Below are 18,994 nucleotides of genomic sequence, written 5' to 3' on the forward strand. Positions count from 1 at the left end.
CAAGCAAGTACTTCCTGGAACAGGCCCGACGTCTCGCCTCTGTTAACTGTACCTTGAGTCCTTCCGCTCTGCTGCTGCTGCTGCTGCTGCTGTCCCTTTATCCTGCTGACACAGTGATAAAACTCTGCCTGAGTTTAGATCCATCAGGATACACCTGAGAAGGTGCCCCAGTGTTTCCACTGCACCTATTTTGTCCTGGTTAACTGGACCATGGCCTCACATTATTATTGTTGCTTTGCGTCTCCGTCCAAGTCTCATGTCTCTGCTCCGCATAGAAATTTAACTGCCTTCAAACTCCATCAGCAGCAGACCAAAGACTCTTCATCTCAAACCACAGACGCTGCAGTTCATCCGATCTGCACATACCAAAGAAGTTTATTCTGAATAAAAACAAAAACAAAGAAACATAAATCTGTGTCTCCTCTGCTCCTGAACATCAATGGAAAAAGCTTCCAACACTGGACCATGTCCATCAGATGATCCCCGCTCTCGTTAGCACAGTGAAGCTTCTCCTGACTAGTGTCAATATTTTTTGAATCACTTTGTGAGCAAAACTCTGTGTAAACAAACTGCTACTACCCCCGAGTCCTCAGTCTCAGGAACTTCACCTGAACCTGTTCATGGCCTCCAGACCACAGCTTTTGCTTTTGCTGATATCTGTCCATCAGTCTGTCCTGAGATCAGCCTTGACCCCTGCCTCCTCATCTCTAGTGTTTCCACTCACTGTGGCCTCATCAAACTCCTCCTGAACCCCCCCCCCCCTTCACAAACCTTCAAACCTTTTGTATGTAAAGAATTGTACTTTACTCCTGAATTCACTGCCATCCCACTGTTAACCTTTAAAAACATTTTTCACATAATATTATCATCTTGTTCATTATTCTTTGTTCCTGTACCGGTAACACAGTTGGCCCAGTTTGAAATATCCTGGATCATTTGGTTCAAGCTTTACGAGGGCCACAGTTCAACCTAACTCTACCTAATTTATTTTAAGACAAAGATCTTTAGTTACATAATTTAAAACTCATATTCTTGTTGCTAAAGAGGCTGGCAGATTTAGAAAGTCCCAATTAATACAAACTACGATGACTTACGATTGTCAACTCTTCATGAATTGATTCGACAAAACTCTGAATCTCTCTGGTGTACAGCAAAGACCTGGGAATGTTGTGTGTTTACTGTACGTGAACTAACATTGTCTCAGGAGCTCGTTAACGCAGGTGATCCAGAGGCATCATCCAGTGTGCAGACGACACTGTGGTGACAGACAGAGATCCAGCTGCTGGTGAGGTGGTGCGCTCGGAAAACATCTGGCTCACAACATCCAGTCAACACCTCAACACCTAAATAACAAATACAGATGATGTGAACACAACTGCAAGATGCTTCCACGCAGAACATAATTCACTGGACGGTCAGTTTGATGACTTCTACATTCAGGTGTTGATCGTGCCTTCTTCAGTGCAATTGCCCTTTAATGTTCACACTCATGCTTCCCAAATCCCAGGAACATATAGAGCAATTAATAACACTTTATTTCTGTTTATTAGGTATAGTTTTCTTGATATCAAGTCCTGAGTCGTTATGATATGGCACAAATGAACCCATTTGTTTTCCAGTATCCATAATACTGAGGTCAAGGTGATGAGGTTTATTACAGCAGTTTCCACTCCTTGAAAAGACAACCAATCACCCCACATTATTGATTAGGGCTTTCACTTCTCTACTACCGTCTCTCCAATGTGTTTAAACAACTGGTATCAGTATTGTTCCTACCTGGAGTGGTATCTTTGCCCTGATTTTCAGCTATTTTTAATCCCTCCAATGTGAAAAGAAAAAATACCATAAAATGCTTCTTTTGGTAGAATTGTAATTTAAAAGGTTTTTTAAAAAACAGATATTTAATGTATTCCATTGATGCCTTGGAAATTTATGAGACTCCATGTTGCAGTTTCCTTTGAAAAGTTGATTTTTTTTTTTTTTTTGCAAAAAATATAAATGAGTTTTTGTTCTGAGAGAGTTTTGCTCCTCTGCTACTGGTAAAAAGTAGTCTGATAATAGTGATGATGATGATGATGATGATGATGAAAAAAAGTTTTACAGCAGTGTGAATTAATTAACAACTGTTTGTGTCAGTGACAGTTTTGTGTTTGGCTCGTTTCCACAGTTGTTGATTCAACACAATATAGAAAATGTGGAAAACCATGCCAGTGAGTATACTACTGCAACTACAATGTGTTTTTAACCCTTAAAATCTCATGACACACGTTTCAAAGATTTATGAAACAGAGACTTTTATTGACAGTTGACACTGTTCTCTTTTTGAAACAACTGCTGAGATACAGATCTTACAACAGGAAATCTGAATTTAATAACAAAGTCTCACATGAATGTCAAACTCAACTAAAAATAGTCATCAAGAAAAGATGGATGTGTTTCATTTAAGACTTTTGTAACACCAACAAAAAAGCTTCTTTTTTTTTGCTTAAGAAAATAAGTAAAAAAGTATAAATTGTGCCATAAGCATGAAGCAAATAACCAAAAATATCACCAAGACGCAACAGCAGGCAACTCAGACAGAATTTTGAAACTTTTACCACTAATAACGGTAATAGTACACGGTTCTGTACATTACATCTGACCTGGAGAGTAAAATAATGAAAATAAAGATCATGGTGCAAGCCAGGACTGTGGACCAGATGTTGAGGCAGCGAGCAGTGGAGCCGTAGCTTTGGGCACCCGCCAGGTCTCCAGCCACCTTCTTGTCTCTGGCCTGGAGGGACCAAAGCATATTGAGTTTAAAAGTGGATTCATAGTCATCTTCAACCTCCAGGTACTCAAAACCTCCAACGCTGAGCAGAGGCTCAAAATCTCCTGCAAAAGCTTTAGATTCTTATTTGCTGTGAATGTGACTGCTTTCTTCCATTTCCCTCCATCCTTCCTTTCCTATATATATCATTGTTCTTTTGCTGATTATGTCTTCAAGGAATGTTTGGAACACATTCAAAATAGCTTTTCTTTTTTCTTTTCCTTTATAAATGTTTTCTTTAATACGTTTTTAAGCCTTATAACATCTAAAACTGTCCGTCTTCTGAATTATTCTCCACATGCATCTGCAAAAAAGATGGTAAAGCTATTGCATTTTTCTACTAACTCTTTCTTGACATTGGAAGATGGTGCTAAAACTCTTTTTTCTTTTTTTTTAAACAGGCAACGGTCACACATGAACTCACTTTGAAAGAATAGATGAGAGCAGCCAGTCCGAGGCAGCACAGGTTGCAGTGGGCAAAGCAGCAGAGGGACCAGATGATGTGGTCTGGAGGGGGCTCCGTGGGGATGTTCACAGTGGTGTACTTAACCACTGCAGATGTCCCAGGTTGTCCAGGGGGCCCGTCATTCCTCCCCACCTGCAATGGGACAGCCTCGGCTGGTTGACCTTCAGGATTCATTGCTCTCAGCTCAAGTGCAGTTTAGAGTGGCAGCTGCAGGTGGTTGTGCAAGAACTTAAGTGTCACTGTAAGCGTTGACTTCCCTTTGAAGGTTTTGGGGTTTCTTCCACCAAAGACCAGCGAGCAAAAGAAAACACAGCACACTTGTGTTGGCTGTTGAAAAACATGCAGTACATGACTTTTTGCAGATTCAGTTCAAAATACGGCACAGTCTGTCCATTATGCCTTCCTTTAAATTGTGGGTCAGGGTGAGGGTTGCATTTATTTGGCAACTGACATGTAGAAGATAACAAATGTGAAAAGGGAGAAAGAAGGTTATTACATGCAACACAGGTCCCCCAGCCAGGAATATGACCACTGATGTTGCTCTTATGTGTTAACCATTAGGCCACTGTCCTCCCCAACTGTCACATTTGTCACCTGCAAAAGAAGAGCAGCCTGATGGGATGTTTCAATGGCCTTATTTTTTTTTTCTAGGGGTGATGGTGTACAGTGAGATATGTCTGGATCAAATAGCTTTAAACACAGACAAACTGAAAGCAGCGTGGAAACAAATGCTGATACCTGTGTGTCAACTAGAAAATTGCAGAAGGTCGGATCCCAAAGCGAACAGGCCAGCAGTTACCCAGTGGTTTACAAAACAGACGCTGGTAAAGATATAATGACTGATATAAGTACTGAAGAGATGAAGCCCCACTCATGTCAGATTACTTCTAATTGATCAAACTGCACATTAAAATAAAAAGTTTTTAGTCAATCAAAATTACACACTGTACATGGTAACACAGTGAAAGTGTAGCACTGTAATTGTGGAAAATAAAATCTCAGAAGCACACTGTGAAGTGAAACTTTAATTTATTGACAAATGAAACAGCTGGCAGGAAATCAGACAGGAACTGTGACTTTCATAAGAAAGTACGGCATGCAGACTTGAAACATGGATAAATTCCATTAAAGGCTTTTGCAACATAAATAAGTATCTGTTGCTTGAGGATCAGCTAAAATTATGCGATGAGCGTAAAGGAGAGAAGTATCACCAAGCCACAGCAGCAGGCATCCCTAACAATATTTGAAATTTAGTCTCAGTAGTAATGGCGATTTATATTATAATATAGTGTACAATATATAACAATGAACATAAGAAAACCAGTGGCACTGAGGACAATTGCCACAATGTTGAGGAAGCGAGCAGAGGTGCCGTAGCTTCGGGCACCCTCCAGGTCTCCAGCCACCTTCCGGTCTCTGGACTGAAAAGACAAAAGCACATCTCATAAAATCTCCATTTGTGTGCACATGTGTAAGCATGATTATATCCAACATCTTGAAGTGAAGAATATTCTTCGCCTCTCAACTGTAATTTCTCTGAATGATGATTCTTGTCACGGTCATAGATGGATAGATCTATCTATCCATCTATCTAGAGGTAGATGTTACTGCTGGTTTGCTAGAAAATAAACCTGAAAAAGCCCTGTTGCACTACGGGAACTTAACCCATAATCTGGAGCTGAACTTTTAAGAACCCGTAATGATCTGATTCGAGCTTCTGCCCTTTTTTTTCTCCGTGTTTTACAAGCAAGAACACTTTTTAATAGATGTCATCGAAAGAGGCAACATCACTTCAAACTGACAAATGTCATTTTCATGCACCATTTGGTAGCTGAGTGTACCTACAATTATCTCTTGTAATTTATCTTTTTTTTTTTTTCTTTTCTTTCATGGTTATCAGTATGAATAAATGAATAGAGAGGCCCAATCTGCAGTTGCAGGTCACAAACGTGTGGCCGACACCAGCCTACCAGCTCTGTGGTGCTGAAGTTGCTGCTCTACCATCCACACTGCTCTGTACCATCAACCCTTAAGAGGAAGACGGGAAGATGAAGGTGAAGAACCTGGCAGGACAAAGTGCAATCATCTCAGAGCTTTTTTTTTTTCTTAATAGGAAACTGAAGTGTAATGATGCAGCATTTGGTGCACTGCCCTGCCATTCAGTGGAAAAAAAAATAGCTTACTGCTGTAAATGTTGAATGATTTTGGAAGTAACTGCGCAATCTGAACCTTACTGGAAAATGTATTGAAACTAGAAACATATTCCCCAACACTGTCCATACAATCTACAGTTTACACAGGTAAATGCATAACATGGCAAAACATGATTTGGATTTTGTAAAGCAAAGTATTACGTGTGTACCAAAACACACTTCCTTGCAGTGCTTATCTAAACATGTCCCCGATTATTAATTACAGTGTTTGCCGTGTAGCATTTCTTTCACCTCAGAGTGCCGGGAACTTTAATTTGATATTCAGTATAATGAGCAGAACTGAATTTTTCGTTCAGGAACTCGTCCCCAAAGCAGGGGGAGTGAAACAAAAGCAGAATCTGTGACAAAGGACATGTCAAGTTACATGTCATTAAGTTTCTATAGAGGAAAAGGCCTAAACGTGCAATAAGATTGTTAGATATTAATAAAGTGTAAAATACTCCCGGTATTGTTAGATATTGCTAAAATTCTCATTTCTTCCACTTAAATGTGCCAAAACACAAGACTGGTACAAGAGTGACAGAATTCATAAGCAATTCATAACTGTCACACATGAACTCACCTTGACAGAATAGATGAGAGCCACCAGCCCAAGGCAGAACGGGTTGGAGTAGACCAAGGAGAAGAGGGACCAGATGATGTAGTCTTTAGGGGGCTCAGCGATGACATTCACAGCGGTGTACTGAACCGCTACAGATCCCCCAGGCTGTCCAGGGGGAACACTGCACTGCCCCACCTGCAATGGGAAAGCCTCAGCCCAACAGGATTCATCGCTGTGAGCTCAACTGTAGTTTGGAGTGGAGAATGGTGTGTAAGAAGTAAAGTGTTACTGTCGACATGATACTGATTTCCTTTTAAAGGTTTCTGGGGTTGGCACAGGCCTATTTTTCTTCTGTTAAAAGCCAATGAGACATAAGCAAACTGACCACAATTGGTTGCTTGTTTGCGGAAATCAGAGGCACATTTTCAGAGGAATAAAGGTCTTTATTAGCATCACAAAGACCTGAGTTAGTCTGAAAGAGTAACCAAAATATAGTCAAAAGTACAACTTCTTATGGTTCTTTTTGTACAAACACATGGTGAGAGCACACTTCCATACCCTTCCCATTATGATCTATTGGTTTCATGTCAATATCATGATGTCTCCCATCCAGTCATTGGCCTGTGTACCGTTTACTTATCCTTGGCAGGCTAATGACTGTGTTTGTCATCAGCACTGGGAGGATAGGATGTGCAGGTCACTGCAGCGTTGGTCTGTTGGTCCAGGCTGAACTATTTCAGCCTCTACTGGATGGATTACCATGTAATTTTGTACAAAACATTTGTGTTCCCCAGAGGATGAATACAAATGAATTTTCCTGTTGCACCACCAGCATGTCAAAGCTTTCACTTAACCTTCTTGACAACTACATCTATGTGATGGACTGGCACAAAATTTGGCAGGATCCAGGTTGAATTGCAATATACTTTGATGATCCTCTTACTTACACACAGCACCAAGCATCAAGTCAAAATTTCCGTTTGGTTTATGTTTAAATTACTGTCACAACCCAGCATTGTACCTGTGGGCAGGAAATGGGGGAGTTGAAACAAATAAATAAATAAATGGATTGTGGGTGGTGGCCACAGCTTTAACCCCCCCCCCCAAAAAAAAAAGCTGTTTGATGTACATCATATGTCCCACATATCGTATTATTTCCTGTTAGCATAAAATGGTAAAGTATTTTGATATCTTTGATTGCTGCTGAAATAGTATATCACCAAGTGTAGATAATTCATAGAATTAGCATGTACTGCAGTATGGATTTGGAACACAGACCTGATCTTGGTCGGGTGTTGATGTAGCATGAGATACATCTCGATGAGAAGAAAACTGAAACCAGCGGTTCAGAAGCTGGTGTGTGTTGGTGTACTAGAAGATTACAGGAGGCTGGCTTTAGGCCAGCAGACAACTGAAGAACAGAAAGCTCTGCAGTGTTAGCAGGAAACCCACTGTCAGTTTAAATCTGTTGTGCTGCTATTTGATCAAACTGCAGCTCAATGATATTTCAACTTCATTTCACACACTGTAGTGAAAGATCCACAACGATGCAAACGTGCTCTAAAACGACAGCTAGACCAGAGGAAATGGAGACATTTGAAAGCTGCTGATAAGCTTTGATTACAAATTAAAACAGGCATTGATTACACACCTCATCTGAAAGAGCTTTACAACTTGAACATTAATTAAAAAAAAAAAAAAAAAAAAAAAATAGAATCAGTTTACATTCAGAGAACATTTGACAGCTTAGAAAAACATAATAGCAGGTTACATGGACAATTCATTTTGGACGGTGATATGTTTGATTTGAGTGTGTTTGCATCCTGTTGGGGAGCTGTGTGGTCTCTTCATAGGATGAACATGACCAACATGATATTTTTAAACTTGAGGTCAGTTGGAAACAACTGGGTTTCTCTCCAAACTTTGTGACCATTTAACTTCAGATTAGAACTTCAGTCACTGTAGATTTACCACTAAATTACATCTTCTGACGTTATTTTTCTAATGGCACTAATGTACAATCTCATGTGAACAACTGGCTAAATTTTTGTCTAAATAGAGCAATTCATAACAGATTATTTCAGATTAAAGTCACCTATGTTTTGTAGTTTTTGTACAAAAAAAAGGCACAGAAGAGGGTTTTAGTTGTAAGGTAAATATCTCATCTTGAAACTTGCTCAAGAGACATTCAGACAGCCAAAATGAAATGATTATGAAGAGATTTCTCATTGCCATTTCTACTAACCTTAATTTCAATATCCTACTCTTCATAATGAATTCCTGTCTGCTGTTTACTGTCAGTTTCAGTCAAGCATGAAGAAAACTTGCCAAAACTCATTATTGTCCAAACAAGCTAATCCTGCATACCAAATCCAGGTATTTTACCAACTTCAATCAAGATTTTTGTTTTTACAAATGTTTTTTGAATGTTCAGAAGAAGGAATTTTGAACAGCTGGATTTGGATTTGTTTTCTTTACATTTTAACTACAGAAAAGATTTGGATCATAACAACATAGTAGTATGCACACAACCTGAGGAATTATAGGCAACAATCATCATTCATTATAATACTACACAGCAGTTGGGATTAATTCCTGTAACGCTATAAAATCAAAACGCAAAATAAAATATTTAAATTACTTTCAAGGCGTTATACGTGGTAAATGGCTTTTTTTTTTTTTAAATGGTTGTTCAATCAAGATAAATTTACCTCATCTGGTTTTTAACACACATTTTGAAGAAAATCTATTATTTGGATTGAATTAAAAAATGAACTAACCCTGACAATACAAGGTTAGTATTTCAGTCTTATCGAGTAATGTCTATTCTTGTTACTGGTAGTAGCAGTTGTTATCATATAAGTGCATTTTTTGTCAGAGAAATGAGGAGGGCTGCCCCTGACAGACATTTAAGGCATCACATCTTGGAGGACGCAGCAATGGCCGAGGCTCCTGGACGGCTGTAAACACGCACTGTTGAGCTCTGAGGAAAACAAAGAGGAAAAGAGAGAAAGATGGGATCAGCTATTTTAATGTCCAGAATATGCACAGCATAACAATTAACAATTCACTGCTGTCATTATGAAAAACTGACACTAGAAACCCCTGATTTTTAAATGGGTCCTGTGAGCAATGTGCCCGTTGTCTATCATTTAATAACTTTACAATTTATTAAATTTCGGTATTTAGTGTGATCTCACCACGAGGCTAAATCCCATCCCTTATCTATAATTATCTTTGAAGTTCAGTGAAGTGTTAAATGGCTCCACCTTTGTCACTTCAGGAGGAGGTTTTCCTTACAGCGCTCTCTGTGCTGGAGGATTCCATGTGTGTTTTTGTTTTGTTAAACTATTTATACATTAGAAAGTCTGGCTACTATTTGCTATTTATTTTAATTTATATAATATTTTCCTACACAGGAGATCTAGGCTATTATGACGGTTCTGCAAGTGTAAAAATAAACCCCTTGATAAAAACAAAACATTTATAATCGGCATTCCATTCTAAATAGTACATTTTGATCTTGTCGGTTAACGAGCGTCGGCTATAGGTCAGAAAAAAAATTCAAAATGAGCATCCCTGGTAGCATCTGTAGGATATTGTACCACTTAACACTGGATGGAAACTCTATGTTCAGCTGGACAGGGACTGTGTTTACCTTCTGGGCCTCTGCATTGTACTTGTTCAGAAGTGTCTGAACCCTGTTTCCATAGTCTGGATGGATAGCCTTCAAGTTCTCCACCTGCAGGAAGACAGACAATGAAATTTAAAGGCACTGAAATGCAACAGCTTCTCACTATATGTACCATCTGCCAAAATTAGAACCATATTTCTCATGAGAGATTTCTTTTTTCCTCTGTGCTCTTCTCACTTTGAAGTGTACAGGCTCTTTTAAAAAAAGCTGTTGTCACGTACTTCTGTACACCAATCAGGATTTATGATGAATCAGAATGTGATGACAGTTGGTGGATTGATTATTCGGCCCCTGTTTTAAGTGTTAATTAATAATCCTTAATTATGTTTTTAATAGTTGTGTTTTTTTGTAATTTATTGTTATAGAATAAAATCCCAATCCCTAAGCAATGAAGACAAGTTTTCAGTTCCCCAACATCCAATTTAAGCCTTTCTGAGGGTTGACAGAGTTTCAACCAACCAACATTTGGTGGATGTTTTTCATGTGAAGTGAAAAACTGTGACATGACCACAGTGCAAAATAAAGCACAAAAGCTAGCGAAGCAAAATCTTTACCCACCTTTGCACAAAGCCACAGGGGTTCATGTGGCTGTGAACTGTTGGCAGAGGGGGTGGGCAAAGGAGGCATGTGAGAAAATAAAACTAAATGTCTGGATGGAAACTTACGTAATATTTAAATTACCATTATGTTATTTTGTAAGTTTGAAAATATCTGGTGGTTCTCTGTAGGGTACTGTGTTGGACCAATGCAATAAATACCAACCCAATATATCTGGACCATAGGTGAAGAATTTGGTTACTGTGCTTCTGTTGTTGTGCTGTTATTATTTACAATAACTACATTTTCTATGATAATTATTCAATTATGCATATAAACTTTGCACACACTTTCCCATGACAATTTTCTTCCTGTTGAAAAACTGATTCGGTGCATTGGCCAGATTAATAACTCCTCGTCATCGATGACTAAAGTCACTTTTCCCAACAGTACACAACAAAAGGAAAATTAAGATCTTCCCCAAATATACAGCTTATCTGCTTGTACAACACAGAAAACAGCCAGCCCTCTTCAAATAAAAAAAATAATAAAGAAAAAAAGAAAATGCTCACTGTTCTGATAGCAGGATCAAAGATCAGCAAGATTTATCCAGTAACTACACTGTCAGTGCCTAATTCTGGGACTAATTACCAGACAATCGAAGCTTCCTGCTACCCTCTAATGTGTTTATTGATTTTATGTTGTTCTTTTGTCTTTATTTTACTTTCTATATCAGTATTAACCTCTACACTAACATTTTCTTTGGAATCTTTTAAAGTGTGTTTTAAATTCCTTTAAGGTTTTATTATTTGTAAAGCACCCTGGGTATGAACTGGGTTATAGAAAAACATTTTCTTTACACCTACATAACCACAGAGCCCTGGTACATTTGGTGTTTCCAAAAGCTACATCCTGTGGTTTCATTGTGCTGCATCTCTGAATGCATGCAATCTGTTCAACAACCTGATAGTTTACCATCATTCTTGCCCTGAGTGGATCCTACAAGGTGATGTGGACTCACCATGCGCTTCTGGATGAAGAGTTGGGCTCCCTTCAGGGCCCCTGCCATGTTCTGGCAAAGTCTCTGGCGCTCCTCTTCGTTCAGCACTTGGGTGTAGAAGGTACACACCTGCAATCAAACACAAAGACAGGCTGATGTGATCAGGTGATGAAAGTGGATCACACAAAATGAGGTTAATTTCAGTGCACTACATATAGGAATGGCAGTTTGAAAAAATTCGATTGGGTGATGATGCTGTAGGTTTGGCACTATGAGCAACACATCAATTTATATGAAAGCCTTGATTAGTGTAAGCTTTTTAATAATAATTGAACTGAAAACAAACCTTCAAACAGAATAATGAGTCTATGAGAGAAAGAAAAAAAGATGACTAAAGGGGCTGAGGCTGAAGCCATAGTTTATTATGCTGACAATCCTGACAAAATAATATTTATCCAGTTGAGACATTTATGGATTTTGTGGGGGGGGGGGCTTCTGATAATTCTTTAAAATAATTCATTAGTATTTGCTTTTAAATTGATTGCTGTACTGATAAGAAAAATGTAATTTGTATTTATATAACTAGTGAAGAGTTGACAGTTTTACAGTATTTGATGAAATCAGAGTGAGGTTTTAGATGGTGCCATATACCTCAATCAGGAGAACTGCCCCCATATTTAAAGACACAGCTTATGCAATTGGACAACAATTTTGTGACTTGTAAATGTTTAAGCAAGTAAGTCAGCAATGAAGCATGCAAGAGAGATGCTTGCCAGCAAAACCATGGACTTCTGGTCTTTATGTGCTGGTCACCTTAATGCTCTGTACAGCCAGGAAGTGTGGCACAAATGGCTTGGCCATAGAAACACGCCGATAAAAGAGCCTGTGAGTTTATATCTACCTGTGTGGTATTATCTTCATCTGCACTGTTGTAACGGCCCACATCTGGAGACACCTTGAACTTGGACTCCACAAACTGAGGCTGGGTCTCTGGGGCACTGAAGCTGTTGGGATAATAGTTTGGAGCTCCACCTGGAGGCCAGACAGACCAAACACTGGTGAGTCAGGTAGTGAGAAAAATTCTGCACCATACTTTACTGAGACGAGCAAAAGATATGCAAATGGCGATACTCTCTGGTCAACCATTGGTATTACATTTGTATGGAGAGATTGAATCCAAGACAATGATCACACAATTTGTCAGAATGTAAGGGTCTCATTGCTATTATTGATATTTTGTTAAATAAAGCTTATATAACAAAAACAGACCATTCTTAAATAGAATCTACAGAGCTGCTCTTAAACACTGAGGCTGACTATACAAATGTGTATCCATACAGGCTTGACACTTATATCTAACTAACTAATATCACAATATTATACATGTTAAAAAAAAGATTCATTATTGAGCCACACCTCCTGCTCGAAGACTTAAGCATTTGTGTCCGTCCTTGTTATTGCATGCACAAGGAAACAGACACACAGGCTGGACTATGACTTACCTTGGTTGTCAAACATACACATCGGACCATCACGCTGGTAGTTGGCCACACGGGCCCTGAAGGGGCAGTTGACGGGGATCTGCAGGTAGTTGGCTCCCAGCCGGTGTCGATGTGTGTCTGGGTAGGAGAAGAGACGACCCTAGACAAAGGAATGGGAGAAGACAGAGCATTGTTCCACTGGAGAGTCAATTTTATTGTAAAAAATGGGGATAACAGCACAGTTTCACATGAAAGGTGCCACGAATAGTTGTGTAACAAATGAAAAACCGTAAAGAGAGAAGTTCCACCAGCTTATATGAACAAACTCTTAGGAATTTGTCTTTTGATGTGCTTTATGGTAATGCACATTTAGATATACCGGCAGCAAATTATACTTTTTATAGACAGTTTAATTATTTATTTATTTATTTCACTTCAGTCTCACTGAAAAAAATGTCAAGAGAAAATCTGTTGTGGCATTACCTGCAGCATCTTGTCGGGGCTCGGCTCAATGCCTGGTGGCATGTTGCTGGGGTCAAAGGCCAGCTGCTCCACCTCTGCAAAGTAGTTGACTGGGTTCCTGTTGAGAACCATTCTGCCCACGGGGATCAACGGGTATTCTTTATGTGACCAAACCTGAAAGAGAATATTCCATTAGCCAAAAAATACTGAAGTGACACACCCAGGGAAGTATTTGTCATGTACACAAGACCTTTCTGAGCTTTCCCCGGTTTCGTATTTATATAAATATTCAAAACTAGTTATCTGATGCTGCCCACAAAAAAATGCCACACTTTATTCTATTTGCTGGATGGTGAAAAAATCATAATTTAGTAAAGCCATGATCACAGTCCAAAGTGTGATCTTGTGACTGCCAAGATCAAGTTTTTTTTTTTCCAAATTTGTCCTCACCATTGTAGCTGTGAAAAAGATATTTCTCCAAGTTGTAATCAGTTAGTAGGGCTTCTCCCACTAACAACTAACCAGGTTTTGTTTGACAAATAATTTTTTTGCTGATTTGTTATTTTTTGATGGATAATGGCATTCACTGGCATCACAGAAATTTTCACAAATATGCCTTTGTCTTAATAATTCCCATCAACTGTCTTACTATTACTTTTCTTCGTCAAATCTATCACCCAGTGTCTTGACGGGAGTTTCAGTCAAAACTGCAAATAATGCAAACACACCTGTGATAATGTCAATAGTTCCATGCAATAAACACATTTAAGTACTCTGCATACAACTGCATCTGGTGGGTTTTTTTTTTCAACTTCATAACCCAGAATGCACTGCTGTGGAGGGATGCTGTACCTTGGTCAGATCGAAGGGGTTGAACTGGAACCTCTCGGCCTGCTCAAAGGTCATGACCTGGATGTAAAAGGTCCAGGATGGGAAGTTACCATTGGCGATGGCATTAAATAGATCTCCAATTGCATAATCTGGGTTGGTGGCTGCCAGCCGGTCGGCCTCCTCCACTGACAGATTCTTTATTCCTTGATCAGTCTAAAAAAAAAAAAAAACACAACACAGAACTAAGCAATAGCAAAAGAAAAATCCCAGGAGGTAGATCAATAAAGTTCACCTGAGCTCAAACAGACCTTGTAGTGGAACTTGCAGTAGACGCGCTCTCCATCAGCATTGACCAGTTTGAAGGTGTGAGAGCCGTAGCCGTTCATGTGACGGTGGCCATCAGGCAAACCGCGATCGCTGAAGAGGAAAGACACCTGCACACAAGATACGGGACAGAAGACAAGATAATGATATTTCTGTTGCAACTAATGTTGACATTAACCCATCAAACTATTACTTCAAGTATAATTACAATGAGGTAAATCCTTCCGAATAATGCGAGAGCAACAGTTCACTGCAACACTAAATTACTTCAGAATATTTGGTTTCTATTTTAAATCACGTCAAGTTCCATCAACTAATTCATCTTTCTTTTTGAAATTCTCCTCTGTACACTTGAACAGACATTGCCTTCAAGAACAGCCTCAGGCTCAGCAGCAGCTACCTGATGCAGACTCTCAGGCCTCAGGCTCCAGAAGTCCCACACCATATCAGGGTCTTTCATGTGGGTTTGGGGATTGCGCTTCTGGGAGTGGATGAAGGACGGGAACTGCATGGGGTACAAGGCACAGGTCAATGTGATATGTTTAATAACTTGATTCATGTTGACAAAAATGTGAAAATTTAAAAATGTGTTTCTGATCATATTCATCTCGCAGAAGGACATATGTAGTCTCTGGAATGCATTCAACTGATGAAACTACTTCTACTACTTCATGTTTGAGAGAAAACTACAGACTGTTCAGCTATAGCATTGTGCCACTCATCTGGCTCATACATCCCCGAGGCCCACTCACCAGCAGGGCGTCCTTGATGAAGAAAATGGGGGTGTTGTTGCCTGTCAGGTCCCAATTGCCCTCCTCAGTGTAAAACTTGACTGCAAAGCCCCGGGGGTCTCGCACTGTGTCTGCTGATCCAGACTCCCCCGCTGGAATTAAATGCAAATGAGAGATGACATTTTCCTTGTATATTAGTGAATTAATATGTCAGCACTGCACACAGATTGTTCTAAACTTAAAGTAAATTAAAGGGCCTCGATGACCAGTTGATTCACAGAAAAATGATTGGCAAAGTCAATTAATCATTTAAGTTACTTTTCAAGTAAAAACACTAAAATGTTGTGATGGTACCCAGCTTCTCAAATGTAGCTTTTCCTTGCCCTATATTATACTAAACTAATATCTCTGAGTTTTAGACTTCTGGTCAGATAAAATAAGACGTATGAAGACATCACCTTGGACTTGAATATTTTAGTCTGAGTTAGAGGGGAACGGGTGGTGTTTGTAACTGTAATCTCATCTGATGAAATTAGCGCAATTTTCTAAAATATTCTTGCAAGTGCAAAGTGAGAGTGGCATCATGCACCTTCCAATAACACTCATACTAATCTTCTTAGCCATCCGAGCCAATGAATGTGCCAAACTAACATGCTCAGGGCACAACCCACCTGTTGAAGAGAGATAACCAGTGTGGTGCCAGTTTCATACAACCAACAACCATAAAAGTAGCCAATACTTAAATTACAAGTGTCCTTATTATACTTTTTTTTTTTAAAATGACTAATTTTACTCATTTGATACTTTAAAATACATAATTTAGAGCAGATAAAAATATTTGAGAATTTAATATATTAATAACAGGACATGCTCTCAACTTGTCTTCACACCATGTTGCCAACGTGGGTATTCTGCTGTGGCAGCGAGTATGCATCGGCGTATACTTAAACACAAAGTTTTTATGGGGGCAGCACAATGAGAGAGGGAGGATTCAGCAGACAGACATGAAGCAAATACACCACCTGAGGACCACTGTATTAAGCTCATATGTTATCTCGACATAATAGCAGCTGCATCAGAGGAGCATTTTCCAACCCACTTCTTCCACAAAAAAAAAAAAAAAAAAAAGACGGTACAGGTTTAAAATCAGAGAGAAATCAATGATACAAAGTTGAGGTAAAAACTACAAAAAAAACTGGATAAAAGGATTTGCATAATCTTCAGCTCATTTGTGTTTTCTCCCTATCTTTCTCTTCATCTTTCTACAAGCTTATTCTATGTTTGCAGCAAACATCAGCAGCAAGAACCAAGACAATGTGTGAGAACATAAAATCAGAAAATATATCTCATCCTTAAAAAGAATTCTAGATGGATGTTTTAGAAGAAAATGTAATAATAATAATAATAAAACAATGATAAGGTATGAATCATACTTGAAGACACTGCAGTTTATTCTTACCCACAGTGGAGAAGCGGACAGCGATAGGTGTAGTCTTGCCGACATGCTCAAACACCTTGGCCTTGCTGTAGCGGGTGATGTCATGCGTCACCTCAAAGTAGCCAAACGCCCCTGCATGATGGAGGGAAATGATAGTACATGTCTTTGTTTATATCAGCTTAGTCATGTCTGGTTTCAATAGCTGGCAGCTACCTGGGTGTTATTCTATATCACCAAGCCCTAGAAAGAATGCAGCTCCCTCCAGAGTAGGATAACAAATAAATTGTTCAATATCTGCCCTGTCTATGACCTTGATCTGAAAAGCTTGCAAAGATTAGCATTTGACTGGAGCTAATCCACAAACAAGAAACACCCTCATATGCTTTTTTTCCTACTTTTCTGTCATTTACTTCTGTTGGAACAAGCAACAATATCCTTTTTGTAAAAGGAAATAATCAGGATATAGCTGGGATAGGCTCCAGCCCCCCCGCGACCCTACTAGAGGATAAGCGGTAGAAAATGAATGAATGAATGAATGAATAAAATTCCTGTGGTTTGACAATTACAAAATCGCTGTAGTACTACTACTACTATAGCATAGTAGCACCTTTACTGTGTAATGTTCACCTTATGTAGCCGCCATAGAGGTGACACAGAGCTAGCTACGCAGGAGAAACTGATCACTGTCTGACACTCACCTGCACCTTTGGCATGCACCACTCTCTCTGGGATTCGCTCCCTGTCAAAGTGGGCCATCTCGTCTGTGAAGACCACATCTTGGACTAGCAGAGGACCCCTGGGTCCTGCAGTCTGCAGGTTCAGCTTGTCTCCAACAGGATGGCCAGCCCCTGTGGTCAGCGTGTCTGGCCTCTGATGTGAACAACACCAGAATTTAAAAAAACAAACATATGTAAGGTCAATTACAAAGAGCTTCCTGTGTGCATGTATCACAATCTACCACAAACAAGGCTTCTACAAACAATTATTTTTTTATTAATAAAACTGTTGATTATGATTTGATTAATTATTTAATCTATAAAATGCCACCAAAAGTGGAAAATGGCCATAAAAGAGCCCAAGGTGACTTCTTCAACGGTTTGTTTTGGTAGAAATAAAGCCAAAGAAAATTCAATTTAAAATGAAACACAAATAAAGCAGCAAATCTTCACTCAAAACTGTTGCTATTAACCCTTATATCTATAATGCTTAGAAAACTGCAATCATATTTCTGCAACTAGCATGACACTGATGGCGGCAGCGTTGCATCAACAAAAAAATAAATAAACTTAAACTTCACCAAAATTAATGAGCTGAAAATCACATGAACTAAACCAAAATTAAACTGATACAGTCTTCATTATTTTCACAGCTGTAAATTATTTTCAGAAGGTGAACTCTACTTGACGCTAGCTGTTTGCACTGTTGTGTTCTGGTTACATAACTGACAGGGTTAAAGTTCAGCCACAAACATGCCTCTGGACAATGACCCACTTCATATCTATACACTAACTTACTCACCTAAAAGGGTTTTCATCTGTGTTTATTTACTGAGAAACAGTTTGGGTTAAGTTATGTGATGTCTTTGAGAGGCCAGTTTAGCCTGTAAAGTTAGCAAGCGACTGTTGGTGGGTTTGGTGGACAGTCCGTTACAATAATAACGGTTATAAACGGTCACAATACAAACAGTTAACCTAGCACAGACCTACTAGGAAAGCTTTTATTTACATGTCTGCAAAATCATTCTTCGGTGTTGAACGTTAGCTTGAGCGACAAGCTATCTTTATGTTGAGGTTGTTAACGTTAGCTTGTTACCCCGAACGACCTCTCACCCATTTACCCCAAGTTAGGCAGCGCTGCACAGCAAATGTGGGGCATATACAGACCTGAGAGGCTCTGCTGTCCTTCCATATCTTCATTTGATCGGTAGTTTTATCTCTGTTGTCAGCCATCTCGACGGGTCAGTGCTAACAGACGTTTGGACTGTGCAGGAGATGTTGCGGAGAAACGCGCTATCGTTTTATCCCGATGCCTGAAAAATTCTTCCTGGACCTTGCTCGATATGACCCCGCCCCCCGTGTGCCCCTCTCCTCTGGTTGGCTGAAAGGAGGAAACTGACCTACTTTTGAGACAAGAGGGGAAAAAAAAAAGCATCAAAACAAAGATCGTATATTGTCTTTACATGATGCAGTGTTGTTACTGTTTTTTTTGGCTTAGTTTTCTCAACAGGTTCAATGTGCAAATAACTACACAGCCCTTGTAGGAAAACCGCCTGTTTACCCTAGATCTCGTCTAGGCAAAAGAGAAGACAAAAAATCGCTGGCACAAGCTTCTTAAAAGGTACAAGTTTTCCCAGTTTGCTGTAATAGTAAACTCTTCATCTCTCTATTTTTGACTGTTGGTCACATAAAAACAAGCTATTTGAATATGTAAATCCATAGTTTTTTACATTTTACATTATTTCTGACAT

General features: G+C 39.3%; 3 protein-coding genes across 3 annotated transcripts; all 3 read right to left on the reverse strand.

Annotated features, from left to right (window-relative positions):
- Positions 1-2,599: 2,599 nt before the first annotated feature.
- LOC111229779 (interferon-induced transmembrane protein 1-like) lies at positions 2,600-3,537 on the reverse strand. The gene is made up of 2 exons (XM_022756249.1): positions 3,234-3,537; positions 2,600-2,773 (listed from the first exon to the last, which is right to left on the reverse strand). The coding sequence occupies exons 1-2, from the start codon at positions 3,447-3,449 to the stop codon at positions 2,600-2,602; spliced, it is 390 nt and encodes a 129-aa protein (XP_022611970.1). The 5' UTR covers positions 3,450-3,537.
- Positions 3,538-4,328: 791 nt separating this feature from the next.
- On the reverse strand, positions 4,329-6,615 carry LOC111229780 (dispanin subfamily A member 2b-like). The gene is made up of 3 exons (XM_022756250.1): positions 6,588-6,615; positions 6,051-6,268; positions 4,329-4,696 (listed from the first exon to the last, which is right to left on the reverse strand). The coding sequence occupies exons 1-3, from the start codon at positions 6,613-6,615 to the stop codon at positions 4,532-4,534; spliced, it is 411 nt and encodes a 136-aa protein (XP_022611971.1). The 3' UTR covers positions 4,329-4,531.
- Positions 6,616-8,691: 2,076 nt separating this feature from the next.
- On the reverse strand, positions 8,692-18,572 carry cat (catalase). The gene is made up of 13 exons (XM_022756059.1): positions 18,411-18,572; positions 17,226-17,397; positions 16,549-16,659; positions 15,111-15,241; positions 14,759-14,863; positions 14,343-14,468; positions 14,056-14,247; positions 13,225-13,377; positions 12,763-12,901; positions 12,162-12,292; positions 11,282-11,389; positions 9,688-9,771; positions 8,692-9,012 (listed from the first exon to the last, which is right to left on the reverse strand). Exons 1-13 carry the CDS (start codon positions 18,474-18,476, stop codon positions 8,947-8,949), a joined length of 1,584 nt encoding a protein of 527 aa, XP_022611780.1. The 5' UTR covers positions 18,477-18,572; the 3' UTR covers positions 8,692-8,946.
- Positions 18,573-18,994: the final 422 nt, after the last annotated feature.

The sequence above is a fragment of the Seriola dumerili genome, unplaced genomic scaffold (genome assembly GCF_002260705.1).
Source record: "Seriola dumerili isolate Sdu_G_001 unplaced genomic scaffold, Sdu_1.0 BDQW01000242.1, whole genome shotgun sequence".
NCBI lineage: Eukaryota > Metazoa > Chordata > Actinopteri > Carangiformes > Carangidae > Seriola > Seriola dumerili.